Source organism: Falco rusticolus, chromosome 3, assembly GCF_015220075.1.
Source record: "Falco rusticolus isolate bFalRus1 chromosome 3, bFalRus1.pri, whole genome shotgun sequence".
NCBI classification, from domain to species: Eukaryota; Metazoa; Chordata; class Aves; order Falconiformes; family Falconidae; genus Falco; species Falco rusticolus.
The window spans coordinates 11,413,532-11,429,602 of record NC_051189.1 but is presented as its reverse complement, the minus strand read 5'-3'; the positions used below and the strand labels follow the sequence as shown (position 1 = coordinate 11,429,602).

Genomic DNA, 16,071 nt, shown 5'->3' with positions numbered 1-16,071 from the left:
ATTCTGTTTTGGATTGGGTTTTTTGTGGTCTTTCCCCCCCCCCCCCCCCCCCCCCCCATCAGGGACGTGACTAGATTAGAGCCTGCTGTTAAGTGTAAATAAGTACTTTGGATTACTATGTTAAATACTGTTTGCTTCCTGGTGATGCATAATAAAAATAAATTAGATGGGTGGATTATAGGATTGCTTTGGCAAATACTTTGAAAATTTATTTAGGATTTCAAAGCTGTAACTTTTTGACTTTGGGATAGTAAAGCAATAGCTTTGTCTTCAGCAACCAGAATTGGTGCAGAAATAATAGTTGTGTGTGTATGTACAGTTCATGTTCCACCTCTGGACAGAAAGTTTTATTTTGCCTTATTTAAACATGAATTCCTTTTTGAAGATTGGGGGAATCATCTTCCCATGTAAAGATACTACAGTACTATTCCTTATCTTTATTAGATGTATGACTTTATTTCTGTTACAGCATGGAGCTTCTTTCATTTTGTCACGAATAAACCTGGAGAGGGGAGGGAGGGCAGGCGGGGCGGGAGGTAGGGAGGAGAGAGGAGAACACTGGAAATTACAACACTTTGTCATTCATTTTAGATTACGGTGTCTTGACAACATGACTTAGTTGCAAAGTAGAAGACAGTAATTTTAAGAGAGAAAATGCTTTTAAGACTAGACAGTCTGATTTTACTGAGGGATAATTACTGTATATTACTAGAAAAGTAACTTACTAGCTTACAAGCTTAGGTAACTAGTGTACTTGAAAATCCAATAGCTGTGCCTTAAATTACAAATAAGTTATTATATATCTCACTGAAATCTTACAGTAGTCATGCACTGGGAAGGAAGAGAACTTTACTGTGTTAACTCCAAAGAGGAAATGTGCATGATCATTTGTTTGTAAAGTAATAAACTAATCGCATCAAGGGGCTGTCACAATTGATTTTTCCCCCCCTAAATTTCATGGACTCTGGATAGGTAATTGAAGTCCATTATCTTGAAATATTTGTAAGACTTGTACTAGATAATTGCTTTGGATACAGAAAAGAAAAAAAATCATCAATATAATAACTACTATGGACTATACTATTTTTCTGCCTCACTTGATTTCATAAGAGCTACCTTTTCCAAGTGAGCTTCGTTCTGCATTGATACTTACTACTAAAATAAAAAAACTTAAATTGGAACTGAGAAGTAAACTCACTTATAAACTAATTATTAGAAAAGAATTTTTGTTTGGATCTGTTTGAGTACAGAATAGCAAATTTAAAATGTGCCTAGATTTAGTGAAAATCGTTGAAAATAGCTGCTGGGGGAAAGCCTTGACGAATTTTCTGTTTCTGACATGGTGTTGATTTGATGGATTCAGACTATTGTTTATACTCCAGTCTTGTGGTTTCAGATGAATTTTTCCTGCTTGTTAGATGAGGTATTAGAAAAATCCTTTACAGCTAGCTGAATGGTACTGAATTGTAAGTTCTCTGAGCTTCATGCTAAAAGTGACAGAATAGTTAAACACCAATGAAAAGTACTCTCAACTGCCTTGGCCAAGTGCTAAATGTTAACAGTGACCAGATAAGATAGAATTATTGCTTTTTAATTAGCATGCAAGCTTAATCTGAATATTTTTGCTGTGGTTTGAATAAGAGAGGACAACAATTAGAAATGACTAATGTTTCCTGTCAGCATCAGTAGTTAAAACCTTTCCATGCAGCTCAGAAAGACACTCTTTTCCGAAATGCTTTAAAGTGATTCGGTTAGGTTTAAGTTTGCCATAACAGCAGTTTGCCTTTGGTGTAACAGTAATAATTTAGAAATTGTAAATTGTGTCAGACCAAATCATGTTCTAAGTTTATATCTGTTGGTCTAAATGTATTAATCAAATTAATATTAAACCTATAGAAAGTAACCTCCTGCTTCACCTTTACAGCAAATGAAACAAGAAGTGTTCCTGGAAGGATAATTCTGGGCAAATGCTTAACTTTAAGTGCTGCTTTGACTAGAAAAAGAGCTGAAGGATATTTATTCTAAGTCAGACTTGACCTGTTTTAAAAAAAAAAATCACTTTAAAGGAAAAGCACTTTTAAGGCAATCGAAAACTGGGAAGACAGGCTGTTATTCAGAAGAGTGCTACTTCTTAAAATTACCTTACATAGTGGGAGAATACAGGGTTTTTTTCCTATAACAGCTGCATGTAATCATGCCTGGAATAAAAAAAAAAGTCATCACTGCTCCTCAAGTTCTTAAAGACATCTAAAATAGGGAGAGGGAGTGGGGGAATGAAATGATAGTCTAACAAGCTTTTGGCAAGAGAAGTAGTTCTTCATCCTTTCTCATGATCAGGTGAGCCAAGATGGAAAGTCACTGCTTGACAAACTTCAGAGACCTTTGACTCCTGGGAGTTCCGATTCCCTTACCGCTTCTGCCAACTACTCAAAAGCAGTTCATCATGTTCTGGATGTTATCCATGAAGTACTGCACCACCAGCGCCAACTGGAAAATATTTGGCAGCATCGAAAGGTCCGCTTGCACCAGCGGCTTCAGCTATGCGTTTTTCAACAGGATGTTCAACAGGTAGGTTTTATTTCATGTTGTCTAAATGACTTTATACTCTGTCAGCCTGTGATTTGAAGCTGGTTGCATTAAGAAGTGGGTTTTGATTGCTAAACCCCATGTTTCTTCATTCAGCAATTGGAATAGTTGCATGGGATTGACTGATTCCAAGTTCTGTGTTATCAAAGGATATTGGCTTTACATCTGTTTTTTTCTTTCTTTAAAATTATTTTCTTTAGTTACTTTAAGTCAGAATGAAAGAGATATTTAATAGGGATGGCTATTCTGAACTTGTGCTGGAAGCTGACATTCACATTCTAGGTAAAATTCTGGACCTAAAGTGTCTGAAAGATTCGTAGGAGTAACATGCGAAAAACTAACAGTGTAACTGTAACGGTTTTTCAGTTTCAAATCCTTAGTGATACTTAATTGATTTAATTGGGTTTCTTTAAAATCTGAGAGTAGTATAATAAAGAGGTATAAAAATTACATATAAGATTACTTTCTGACAATTACTCTGTTCTTGAATTAATGGTTATTAGCTGCCGTATTTTTATTATTATGATGACATCCATAAAAGTTAGTAGCTAAGTGCAGGCATTAATATCTCTGACATGTTTTAGTTTAAAGAGGTGAAACTGTACAGAATTCCTTTGTTGATAGATTTTTAATAAGTAGACAATATTTGCATTAGGCTGCAATTGACAGAGACATTAGTAATAGATCCCTTAATGGTTCAACTTGATAAAAAAAAGTAAAGATGGCCAGTAGCTGCTGATCATGTTTCTTTATTTTAGTGTAAAGGCATTCACAAATCAGGAATTTCCAAATGGGGTTTTAGGATAGCCAGTCATGCATTCTGGTTAAAATAATCTTGTTTCTTCCAAATTAGTTGCGCTTTCACAAAACAGATAAGTACAAGAAATTTTGCTTAAAGTGCTGGATGTGAGCATTCGAGAGTGAAGTAACCTGGTTTCCATCATTTACAGTAGTTGAAAAGATACTTAATTCAGGTAGATGGTGAGGAAAATAAGCCCAATCTTGTTAGCTCAACTTTATTCTATATGCAGTGCCTATCTTTGCATATAAGATAAAGAAAACAACTCAAAAATACTTAAGCGGTAAATCAAGTATAAAATTATTAAAACTCTATTACTTATTTTTTTATGTAAAAAGAAGCATATATTGAAAGGCAGGCAGTTATCTAACTTGTTAACACTCAGATGTGACGTAGGATGCAGAAAGGCATGAAAAATGTTAGCTGACAAAAAACGTAAAAGCAAGCAGTCAGTGTTATGAATGGGTCAGGAAGGGCATAGAGGACCAAACTGAAAGCACTATTATGCCATTGTATAAATCATCAAGATTTCTACATAAACAGCAGCTGGTCAGGAGGGTACAGTGCTGGTACTTGCACGAGTAGTCAGTGAAGGACACTTGTCAAAACTGATGAGGCACAGCCCCCAAATGAGTCACCTCTTAAACTTAAAAGGCTTCATAAGGAATCTTCAGTAACTGAAAACAACACAGTGGTTTGCTTCTCGTGGGGAAAGACATAGGTCCTCTCAGTGGCAGCCTGGTGCCAACCAGTGCAGGTTCGATCCTGGAACTTTCTCCTCTAGTTTAAATTCAGTTCAAGTAGGAGCCACTTAGGCAAAGTAGGCCAGATGATCTCCTGAGGTTATTTGCCAGATACGTAGTTCAAGCTTCAGGCCTGGGGGCCAGGCTGCAGGTGGTTTATTTCCTGGGAGAAGGTGTTCATTAAATGCTGCAGAGAGTCTTACTGTCCTGTTCCTACTCTTTGCCTTTGTTATCTTGGGAGTCATAAAATGTTTGTAGGAAATTGGCATTTTCTGTTCCCTCCTAAGTCATGGCTCTCGGAGTGGAGGAGTTAGTGCTGAGACTGGTTTGTTGTTTGAAACTGACAAGTAACCCGTCATTAGACTCAAGTCATTGTACAGTCAGCACCGGGTTCTTCAGCAAGAAGCAGGATTTTCCTTCTCTGTATGAGATCTGTCAGCCCTTGAAACTGGTGCATTTAACATCAGAAAGTTACAGGTTTGAAAAAACAAAATAGACAGCTTTACCTATTTTTATAACTTCTAGTACTGAGAACATGTTACCCAAATCATGTATGTGGATTGTGAGTATACCAAAAGTTTTCAGTATGAGGCAGTTGCCTCGAGAGGGTTAGTCCATCTAGGGTCACTGTTCAGTATGTGCCCTTACCTATTGGTTGGAGAAATTTCTTTCTTCCTGTTTATGCCTCTGGTTTGCAAGGCATACCTTGCATTAAGATACCAAGATATCCTCTTGACAATTTGAAGCTGCAGCCTTTGGTGCTAATGCACATCTTTATTAACCCCTTTAGATTTCAAGCTAGAACTTATGTACAGAGATGCAGCCCCTGCTTACCGTGTTCTGAAGCTCTTCCCTTAACATTATGTAGTTATCACTGCCAGAGACTGGACTGTCCTTTGGTTTATCCCTGTAATGGCTGTTAACATCCAGGTTGGAGGCTTCTGAAATGTTACATGTGGAAGCATATCTCTTTGTTTTGTTGCTGTAACCTAATGTTCAGATACTGATGTATTTTGGGTACTGCCTTATGAATCACAATGTGAATTGTGCTTAATGTTCCCTTTCATAATGCAACTTCTCATACTTAATGTTTCAGTGCAGATCATGCTGTAAGGCAATGATAATTCAACATCCATACCAGACAAATTAATCTAATAGCCAGGAGCAGATGCATTAAAGATAACAGCAAGTACATAATGGTATTTCCCTGGAATAGCCTTGCTTTGGAAGACTGTAGCTCCATCATCTTTGAAAATCCATCAGGGGAAAAAAGTGGTCTTGAATAATAAGGATTCGGTTTTTTTCTTGCAAAACAAAACCAAAACAACCTTATCAGATCATCTAATTAATCTGAGAAATGTTAGCTCTTCAATTCAGGAATCATTGATGCCTTTCAGTGCATGAGATTACTTGGTTTTGAGGTATTGGTTAAACTTATATCCAAGACAGTTCTGGAATGGTTTACGCAGAGCTCCAAAGCAACTTCCTAAAATACTTTAGTTTTCATTTGCACATTGTCTCAGGCTTCTTAGTCTTTGTTTATATCTTAAAAAAATAAAATAAGATTATCTAGCATGATTTAGAAACTAGCATGAAAACATTTTTTAATTATTTTCAGAAAAGTTCAAAGTTTGTGGGTTTTTTCATGTTAAAATAAAGTCCACTGTTTATAATTAAATTGCACATAGGAGCAAGCAACCAAGTGTGTTGTGAGTGAATCTACAACCGTCCTTCAGTATGAGCCTGTGATTTCCCTCTACTGGAATAGTTTTCTGCTGGACTAATGAAATAAATCAGTTCATGGAAGTGTTAAGTGAGTGACGGAGCAGAGTTGGAGATGGGAGTTGGCTGGGTTGAGCTGGTACTTAGTTTTGTGTGACTTTCACCTTAGAAGACTGGGGTTATGGTTTTGGGTTTTTTTTCTTCTGTCTTGTATGTGCAGTATTGGGAAAGTGTTTCTAGTGGAGCTTTCCAAATCAAAAACACTGCAGTGCTAACTGTGTACACCAAGAGCCATCTGCTCATTTCTTGGAGCAAGTAGTAAGGAAAGTAGCACATGAAATATTAAAAATAGTAGATAAGATGCAAATTACAGAAAATCTGAAATTTGGAGTGTGAAAACCTATGACAGTCTTAAACCGAACAGAATTCTGAGTTTGACCTTAGAAAGCAGAAACATGCCAGGAAATCTAGTTTCTGGTTAGCTTGTATATTAACATCAAAAAAGAGGGTGTTTAAGTAAAAAGGGAAAAAAAGTCATTGGCTGTTGCACATGATGGTTGAACTAGCCCTTCTAATGTAACATGTGCTAATAAAAGTACACTTTAATGCTTAAGAATTGACAAGCTTACTAAGGGGGATAATATATAGCAGAATTTCACCTAAGGAAAGGATCTGGGTGATGATTCTGATACAAAACAATAAAGCAGACTTGCAATAGCAGTGTGGGGTTTTGTGCTGCTAGTCCATGAAAGGTCAAAATTGAATGTAAAGATAATGTTTCTGGTAGAGTGGTAACTGCTGACGCTTCTGTGGTGGAAGTTTTGGGGCCTGAAAAATATTCCTGAGGGCTTCCAAGCCAGAGATTAGTGAAAAAAATAAACTACAAGTATTTTGTAAAACATACATTTGTTAGGTCTTAGTGACCTTGTGCGTCTTTTCTGTCCATTCTGGATAAATGTGCTGCTTCTCCTTCCATGGTCTGCCGGCCTCAGAGACTCTGTCTGAGTTTTTTGTTGTAACAGTCACTTGTTTCAGCCTTGGCTAATGAAGGGCGGGCCGAGAACTCTTGCTAGCTACTTGCTCAGTATCATCATGTTACTGATTTCACTGGGTGATTCCCTTGTGGCTTTTGGAGGTGGTTCCAATGTAAAATGGTCCTGTTTGGGAGAGACTATTTCCACATTTTAACTATCCGAAGATTAGAAATGCAGAGATTTCCATCTTCCCCTTCTGAATGTTGTGTCAGCACCAAGTAAGTGGTGGAGATGGGAAAAGTGAGTGTGTGCAAAGTAGGTAAGGGGGGGGGGGGGTAAGAACTGGATCATAATGTGGGAAAGACTGCTGAAAATGAGCACGTTGAATCTGCAAGAGATCAGATTGTTGATTTCTGCAAGCAGCACATACAAACAACATATTTTACAGCCATGAGCAATGAATTTGTCAAAGTGAAGCTATCTTTCCATAGCTTCTTCTGTCTTATATTCAGTACTGGTGCTAGAAAAAATAAGCATTTTTCTAGATCCTCTAATGAGCATAAGGACGATTCTGCTGAGACTGCAGTTCAAGTTTCACTGCATTGTTAAAGCAACTTGCTGCAGTGGAGGATAATAGTAATTCACCCTTTCACTGAAAAGTATTGAGCCTCTTAAACTCTGAACTGTACTACTGAACTGCCAGAGTGAATTCCGTGTGCTTTCAGTGTTAGTAGAAGAGTCCTTAGTGCGCTGGTATGAATGGTTTCTGTAACTTTTAGCTCTCCTAGGAAGAGGAGGAAGATGCATTAATTAAGATTGCTAAATGGCTAATATTAGTGCCAGCTAATGGTATTGTCCTTTGGTCAAAGTGGTATGCAGAAGCTCTCTCTGATGGACGCGAGCATAACTTTGACTCTACCTTTACATGCTGTGAAATTCCCAAATCATGAGTGCTTCCGTAGTTTTGTTAAGAGTCAAGGTAAGAAGGCTGAGGACTAATAAGACTTGTATTCATACTGATTTTACTCAGAGGCAGCAGTGTTTCTCTAGTTGACTGGTTTATGTCACCATCTGTGTACTCTATTTCTATGACAGTTTCTTCTCTTGTTAAGTTACTGAGTGTTATTTGGAGCAAAAATCACTCTCCCTGGACTGCTTTCTGCTTTTCATCCCATGCTTTCTGGGACAGATTTTGCTGTTGATTTCATTTGTTAGTTTGTAACTGTTAATAATCTCCAGAGTCCAGCCTAATTCTCTCCTCCAAGCATGTCTCTTCTGAGCTCTGTTTATAATGAGAAAAGCAGAGCAGTCTCCTAAAACTAGCCAAAAGCATTGGTAATACAAACTTTACAGATAACTGAGGCCCTGTTTGGCTCCTCACTCTAATTTCTCTGATCAATACTTGCCCTTGAAAGAAGCAAATGCAAATTTAATTGGCCTAAACCACAATAATATTACTTTGACAATGCTTACTAGGAAAAACAAACATTGCATAAGTTTAAGTATGGAGATTTAGTCAAGTGTTGGTTAATTGAGATGCCTGTGTTATGTGGTGTTCTGGGATTGTTTGTTGTTTTGAAGATGCCCAGTAGGAGAGAGTTCGCAAATGAAAAAAAGTTTCTAACAGTCAAGATAAATGAGAAAATCGCACCAGATGGTTTCACTTCTCTACTAAAGCAAGCATGGATGTTTTGTATGGGAGTTCTGTGTAGGCCTGCATGTGTATTGAATGTAGTTGTGAGTGATGTTGCAGGAATGGTTCTAAGTCTGTTTAGAAGCGGGGGGGGGGGGGAAATCTTTCTCTGTAGTTGTGATAAATGTCAGATGCTTTCAGTACAGGAAAAGGTGGAAAAAAACTCACCCAACTTCAGGAATCAGAATAAAGGACTCTGGTAGATAAGGAGAGATAAGGTACAGGTTTCTGGCAGGTAAATTCAAAACAAAGCACTTGGGTTTTAAAGAAAAAAGATTGCTGGAGGTAAATGTGAGGTAAAGTATTCCATCCACTCCATACGTAAATACTGTAGAAAAATGGTTGGCTGACTTAAGAAAATTGCTTATATGCAGTTGTCTTTAATTCTGAACAGCACTCTTGAACCTCTGAGTATCTTCCAAAGAATTAAATACATATGCATGCTAGCTAATGAGTGAATGAAGATATAGCTAAGATGTATTAGTTTGGAGAAAGACCAGATGTTTTTGTTCATTCACTCATTAGAAACTTGGTATGTGTGCAGAAATCCTTTGTGTTAACTGGCAGGAACTAATTACGTGTACAGTTTCTACTATATATAAAGCTGTCAGCTTAGTCATTGTGGTAGAAGCTTTCATGTCCTTAAAATGTCTTTCATTCCTCACTTCTTCAGCTATAAAATTTACAAAACATAATTATGTCTATCTGATGTTTTGAGGAGATACTTGTTCAGAATTGGGGCAGAATCCTTCATAGGTTCTGAATGCGGACATCGGCATTCTTCTCATAATAATTTCAACTCAGTTTTATTGACTTAGTTAAAAATTCTACCTCTGAATCTTTCTTCTTGACTTAATATGTGGTAGGAGAAGCGACTTCTCATCTAAAATAAAACTTTACTGTGTTATTCACTGGCATTGTTGGGGAATGTGCAAAATCCATTAGTGTTACATTTCAGAAAAATGTCAGCTGAAGGCATAAACAGATTACAGAGACACCCTCACAAGGGGTCTAGCCACTTGGATCAGATTACTGTCAAATTGATGAATGTGTAGAAATGAAGTTGTCCTTGGTATGCTTAAAAATAAACATATAATCTTGAATCGTATGATTTAGCTAGTTTGAGCTAGTTACTGCCTTGAGAAAAGTTAATGAGATTTAATTAATGTCCTTCAATGGCAATACTGTGTTTTAATCCAACAGTACAGTTCCTTCTAAGTAGTCCCTTTTACATCTGCTTAGTTTCTTGAATAGTTGTCTTTTTGTTGCAACATTCAGTACATCCACTCAGAGTTTTTGTGTGTCTCCTTCTGTACCACAGGTGTTGGATTGGATTGAAAACCATGGAGAAGCTTTTCTTAGCAAACATACTGGAGTGGGAAAATCCCTGCATCGGGCTAGAGCTTTGCAGAAACGCCATGAAGACTTTGAAGAGGTTGCGCAGGTAAAAATGATCACGCGAAGGACTGTGCACTTGCTATGGAAATACAGGAAACATTCCTGTTCTGCCAGTGAAGGGCTGGGCAGAGGGGAGCTCCACTACAAAAAAAAAAGCAGTTCTAAGAACGGACTATTTTTTTTCTGTTGCAAGCTTTTATTTCCTTTCTCCTTTGCACTCCAGCTTCAATAAAAAAAAACAACTTCCAGTCTACAGAGAGTGGGAGCCATGGAGCCCAACAGAGCTGCTGCTACTATTATTATTATTTTCAAAAGCATGCTTTGAAATGTTGAGTCACAGAAGAATGAAAGCTGTCCTTTTAAAGTAACTTAATTCCATGGGGCTCTAAGATTTAAACTTTTGTGCAGCCTGTAAGAGAGGATGGAGATGAATTGAAAGCCCTGCTTCCTGACTTTAGGCTTAGGGAGCTCTCAGATCCCCATGACAGTCATCTGGGGGAGGGGGTGTGTGGACTCCTAAGAGACCAAGTGGGCCAGCAAATTGGCCAAGCTGGCTTTGGGTTTTTTCTTTAAATACAGTTGAGTTTATGTATGCCCTCCTGGTCTGAATCACTGATATCAATGCTTTTTCCATAGGAAAGCTCTAGGCTTAACCTTAAGTGGAACTGATGATAGAATTTCAAAACACACTTTTCTGTGAAAAAGAGTGAAGCCAAAAGAAATAGAGATGCTAAGGAATACAGGGAGCATAACAAGAAGTTGGTTTGGGTGGCAGCCTCAAAAAGGGGGAGTGAGGTGAATAAAATCCATGACAAGCTGAAGGCTAGAATCCTCCCTATTAGTAATATGCACTGTTTGTCCAGTCTTAATGGTTGCCAAGAGTAAACATCTTCAAGAGTCATCAAGCAAAATTTTATTAAGGCAGGGTTGGTATAGTGGTCCTTTGTCAAAACAGGAGATGCATTATTAGAAAATTGCAAAGTGACATGCAGCAGCACAGTTGGTGACACCTGCTATGGAGGATGCATCAGGAAGCGTGTTTACAGATTGCCTGTTTAATGGATGATTAAGGTCTCAATAAAATGTTGTTGTAAATAAGGTCTTAGAGCACTGCAGTGACTGAGGACTTGAAACAGCATCAGAAAGTTTCCTCAGTATTGATTTCCTATAAAATATTCCAAAATAATAAGCATTTTTAGTTTTGTATATGTGCATGCTGGATTTTCCATAGGCATCCCTAATACTACATTTTTAGTAGAATCTGTAATATTTTTCATGTGGAAATACTTATTTTTCTGGGTCAGACAAGCAAGAACCTATTTCTGTAAGACACTTAACAAAACTTGAATGATCTCATTCTTAATACTGTGATATCTGAGCAAAGAAGGAAACAATGTTTGAGTAACCAACGGGGATGAAGTATGTAAAGCTGTTAGTGGGATGTAAAATGTTAGAAAAGCATCTTGTTAATTTGCATTATACTTTAAAGTAGAAAGTTGTAAAGCAAATACTTAGCAAAAACTTCCTAAAACTGAATGTTGCTAGAGTTTAAAATGATCTCTTTAGGGGATGAGTGGAATTTCTATTTTTGGAGATACTGAAAACTTAGACTGGTCAAAGAACTTAAATATACTTCAGGGGAATATCTTTTGACAGAAGGTTGGACAAAATGATCTAATAAGTAGGGTTTTTTTTCATCTCTAACTCTTGAATGTGTAATGACTGCCAGGAGAGGCACACCCTCTGAGTTGTTCCACTTGCTCTAAAACTGAACGTAAGCAGGCCCCAAAAGGCATTCCTGTTGTTGGTGTTACAAGGAAGATTATGTTGAAGTATAAGGTAGCAATATGCTGTCCTTTTCAAAGCATGAATATTTTTTGGCTGGTTATTCTCTACCTACATTTCTGGTTGGTCCGGGTTTTGAGGTTTTGTTGGGTTTTGTTGTGCTTTATTCTGTTGCTTTTTGTTTTTGTTTTTGGTTTGGTTTTTTTTTTGTTTTTGTTTGTTTGTTGTTTTTTACAGGACCCTAGGCATAATCAGGGGTTTTCAGTCAGTTCTAGTCAGAAGTTGAGAAGAAGCGGTGTCAAGTGAACTGTCAGTGGCACAACAATGTTTTAGCAAATGCAGGGAGCCAACAGTGTTGTTGAAATTTTTCTGATCGAAGGCTAACTCCTGATTTTGAGGGGAGCAGAAATTATTTCTTTTTTCTTCCCTTCTGCTTATTCCCTCATTCTTTTTTAATGTGAATGAGGTGCCACTTCCTCAGCAGCATTCAAAGAGATGTTAAAATAAGCTTTGTGTTGAATAGAAAAAAATGTTCCAGAGTCAACGGGCTGTGGGCTCACAAGTTATGCACTTAAAATTTTGTGTGAAATGAAGGCTTGTTTCTCTTCCTTTGGCACTTTTTTGTTACCACTACAAAAACATTAGGTAGTCAGAAATCAGCCAATTCATAATCCTCCCTAATTTCTGATGTATAGACATTTGTGCTACACATACACGCTTTGATTTGTACCCACTATTGTAAAATTGTGTTGCTCTTCATGTGAAGCCTGTCCAGTACACTTTCCACTTACCCTTTTTTTTTCTTCTTTTTTCCTCTCTACCCATGATCATCTTTGTCTCTATGAGACCATTTAGTTAAAGTATCAAGACTTCAGATTTTAATACCACTGATAAACTTATGGCACAGTTTTTAAGTTAGCAGCGCTGGATGCAGATACTTCCCTGCGCATTTTTGTATGAAATTCTAAGTCAGCTTCTTCTGTTTCAACTGTGCTCGATGCCTGCTTTTTGACAGTGGTCTATGCTCAAAAAACATGAAAGGTGTGTGGCAAGAATTAATTAGTGGGATCTTTTTCCACGGGTAAGTTCTTTTTTCCATGTGCAGGCTGGATATGAGTAAAGAATTCAAGTCTCCTTGGTGCAAAAGAAAAGTAAAAAGCAAAAAAAAAAGTAAGAAAGACTCTTCCAAACCTCGTTTGAATATACCTGTCGTTTCCCTCCCACCACCAGTTCCCACCTCCTTTAATGTTTTAAGAAAAGGTTATATATTTGAACTGGTTCTTAACTTTACCCATGAGTGGCTGTAATATATCAAATTAAAGGTCCTTGTCTTACAGTGTGGCCATCACCAGATGCATAAAGAAAAGGGGACCGTATGCTTAAAAAGTTACCTGTACCCTGCCAGTTGTCTGGGCCTATTTGGATGTCTGAAACTGAAGGGTACATCAGAACCACTGTTTGATAGTCACTGATGGACTTCTCTTCCCTTAATTAGGCTAGCTACTTTTTGAACCCATTTATGCTCTTGGAATGTATGCCAGATCCTGTGGCAGTGAGTTACGCAATTTAATTGTTCCTTAGATGAAAAGTACTTTTGCTTTTTCATTTTAAGTGTGTTGTCTGATGCTTAAAAGGGATAGCATCCACAGCATTTAATGAGTAATCTATCTTTATTTTCTTTATGTGTTAATAATTTGTACACCTTTGTTAATCTCCCTCCATCCATGTGGGGGGTGTGTGTGTGTGTCTTTCCCCTCTCCAGTGCAATAAACTCCAGCTGGTATGAAATTCGGTCCGTACCTCCACTCACTTCTGTTGCTGTATTTATTGTCAGTACTACTCATTTCTGCAGTAGTCTCTTAAATTTACTTTTGACTTTTCTGTGATGTGTCACTTCATATGCTTTCTAAAAATGCAGTGTTTGTTTTTTCTGAAAAACACGTAGAGAAGGTGTCTCAACATGAAGACTAGAAAAGCAATGTGGTATATTGTTGGGGAAGGTGGTAAACTGTTATGGAGAGTCTTTCACCATTTTGGAGAAGAATGGTCGTGCCTTGGGGTACAGAGAGATGGACTAGGTGGTTCTTTTCCTGTGGGATTTGGCGAGGGTGTGCTAGTGGAGATACTCTGAGGTGGTGTTAATCTGTTTCAAAACTCTCTGTTTTGAATTTGTCACCATGAAGGCTCCTAGCAGCTTCAAGGAAGAACTCCTGGTCTTTCTGCCTAACCTTCTGTTTTCTAACTGGTGGCTGCCCTGCTTGGGACCAACATTTTCAAAGTCTTGACACTACTACTTTTTTCCTCCAAGCATTGTTTAGAAGTAAGCAGAGAGTTGAGAAAGGTGGGTAGTACAGCATGCCTATTTGCTGCGATTTCTATTCCATAGGGCAGTTATTATCTACCAAGATAAATATTTATATTATATTTGAGCTATACTTGGAAGAGAAATTTTGGCGATAAGGCATGTGTCTGCTGTTAAGATTTGAGAATTGCAACCCCTTCTGAAGCAGCGTCTAGGCTGCGATCATTTCTAAGTACAGGCAGTTCACCATCCGTTTTACAGTGAGAGCTCTGATGTGCCTGGACCTGTGTTACACGGAAGATACCCCTGGAATTCATAAACAATGCTTCACATGTGAGAGAAAGTTTTCATTAAAATGGGAAACTTCTGTTTCAGCCATCTGCAGCTGGGTGTGGCTCTCTGGGTTGATGAAGTAGTTGCTGTTCAAGGAGTGCTTTAAGGCTCATCAGCCTTGCCCCTGAAATACATGTCAGCTGCGACCGTGGAAGTCAAACCACCAGAGCACACATCGGCGTGTCTTCTGGGCCAGCATGGCCAGAGCCCATCATCTGCAGCATTGAGTAGTGCGTTCCCCACTGAAAAGCATAGTCTCACCAGGCTTTCCCAGGGAAGCTGGGGAGGACTTGTCTACCTCTCCGTGCAATTAAAAAGCTGAAGGTTAAGGAGGGGTTAAGATGCACATAGTCAAAATCAGGGAGCAGCATGGATTTAATTTCTTAAATAGATCATAACAAATGAAGGGGGAGCTCCCCCCCCCCCCCCCCCCCCGATATATGAAAGCTGTACTGGGTCATGTTATCGGTCCTGGGCTTGCCTGGTAATTTGCTTGAGAGCGTGGGGGGGGGGCGGGGCAGAGCAGAGCTGGTATTTCCTGCCCCTTAGTTGAGTTTTAGGGCCAGGCTTTTGTGGCTATTATAATGTTAATTAGAGGTGTGATACTACATTCATGGCAAAGAAAAGCATATTTGCATAGGTTTAATTTGTCTTGGCAAACAGTGTTTTTACCTGATATAATGGAGGTTGGGAGAACATAGGAGGGCAAAAGGGAAAAGAGAAAGGTATAGTTTATATTGTCAAGTTTGGTGGTGGTTTTTTTTTATAGTCTGTGGTTATCAGGAGATATGATGTGGTGACATAAGCAAAGCTTCTTTGGTGTAGACTTGGCTTCAGTCTGTTTTCTCAGGAGGTTAACATCTTTTCTATGCTTTCTTGATGAGTCTGTTTTGAGAACCATTCTAAGGCATGAAACCCCAAGGTTAGGCTCAAAAAGAGCACCCAAGTTTATAGGAAATGTTTGGAATCAGTCCTGTTTTGAATTAATGAGAAAGATACAGGTGTAGGCTGCAAGTTCTAATCTTTAAGAGCTGTTAAACATCTCTCTGTCTTCTCTGGACCCTAGTGCACTCAGCACATCATGGACTTCATCCATTCTGTTTTCTGCTTTGACCCAAGTCTCTTATAGGATTTCTGATCTGCATTTGTTAATGTTATGATGTATTGGGACAATGTTCCTCTCTGACATTTGCCCATAGCTGACTTCTAAATCCTCATCTGTTGCTGCTGTTTCACAAATGATGATCCACTTGACACATGAATTTTGGAAACACTTCTGTAAGGATGGAGAGACGTTTTCTCCTGTGCCTGGTCACTTCCCACCTTCCTGGTGGATGTGTCGATCTGATGTTAAGCGTTGCTACCAGCAGCTAGGACTTTCTCACCTCTAATAATACACATTTGGAAAGTCTTCTGGCTGTGACTATAGTGATTTTTCCAGTATTGAAATAGGCCGGTCTGCAAGTAATGAGACATTTAGGCTAATCTTTATTATAGTTCTGAATATAAAATACTGATTCCAAGAAAGAATAAATAGGCTGCCACGTTCTGGATCAAGGAAACATTTGAATAGACATAAATAAGGAGCTAAGGAATGAATTTATTCACAGCTAAATGAAAAAGTATCTAGAAATACAAAAGACCCTATAGGAAGATTATATTGTACTACCTTTAAAAAAGAAGAAAAATACATTTCAGGGTACTTTTTGTCCTTTCATTTTCATTAGTGGAGTGGA

The 16,071-nt window shown here is 38.2% G+C and overlaps 1 protein-coding gene across 4 annotated transcripts in view; it reads left to right on the top strand.

The window, feature by feature from the left end:
* The window catches only part of TRIO (trio Rho guanine nucleotide exchange factor), a 254,719-nt gene that overhangs the window by 105,077 nt on the left and 133,571 nt on the right, over positions 1-16,071 (top strand). For all 4 annotated transcript variants that reach the window (XR_005103017.1, XM_037379282.1, XM_037379280.1 and 1 more), the window contains exons 9-10: positions 2,338-2,568; positions 9,839-9,961. Coding sequence is in view for 3 of the 4 variants with exons in the window: in XM_037379282.1 (XP_037235179.1) it covers positions 2,338-2,568; positions 9,839-9,961 (354 nt within the window). In the remaining variant the exon portion in view is untranslated. The remainder of the gene's footprint in view (positions 1-2,337; positions 2,569-9,838; positions 9,962-16,071) is intronic.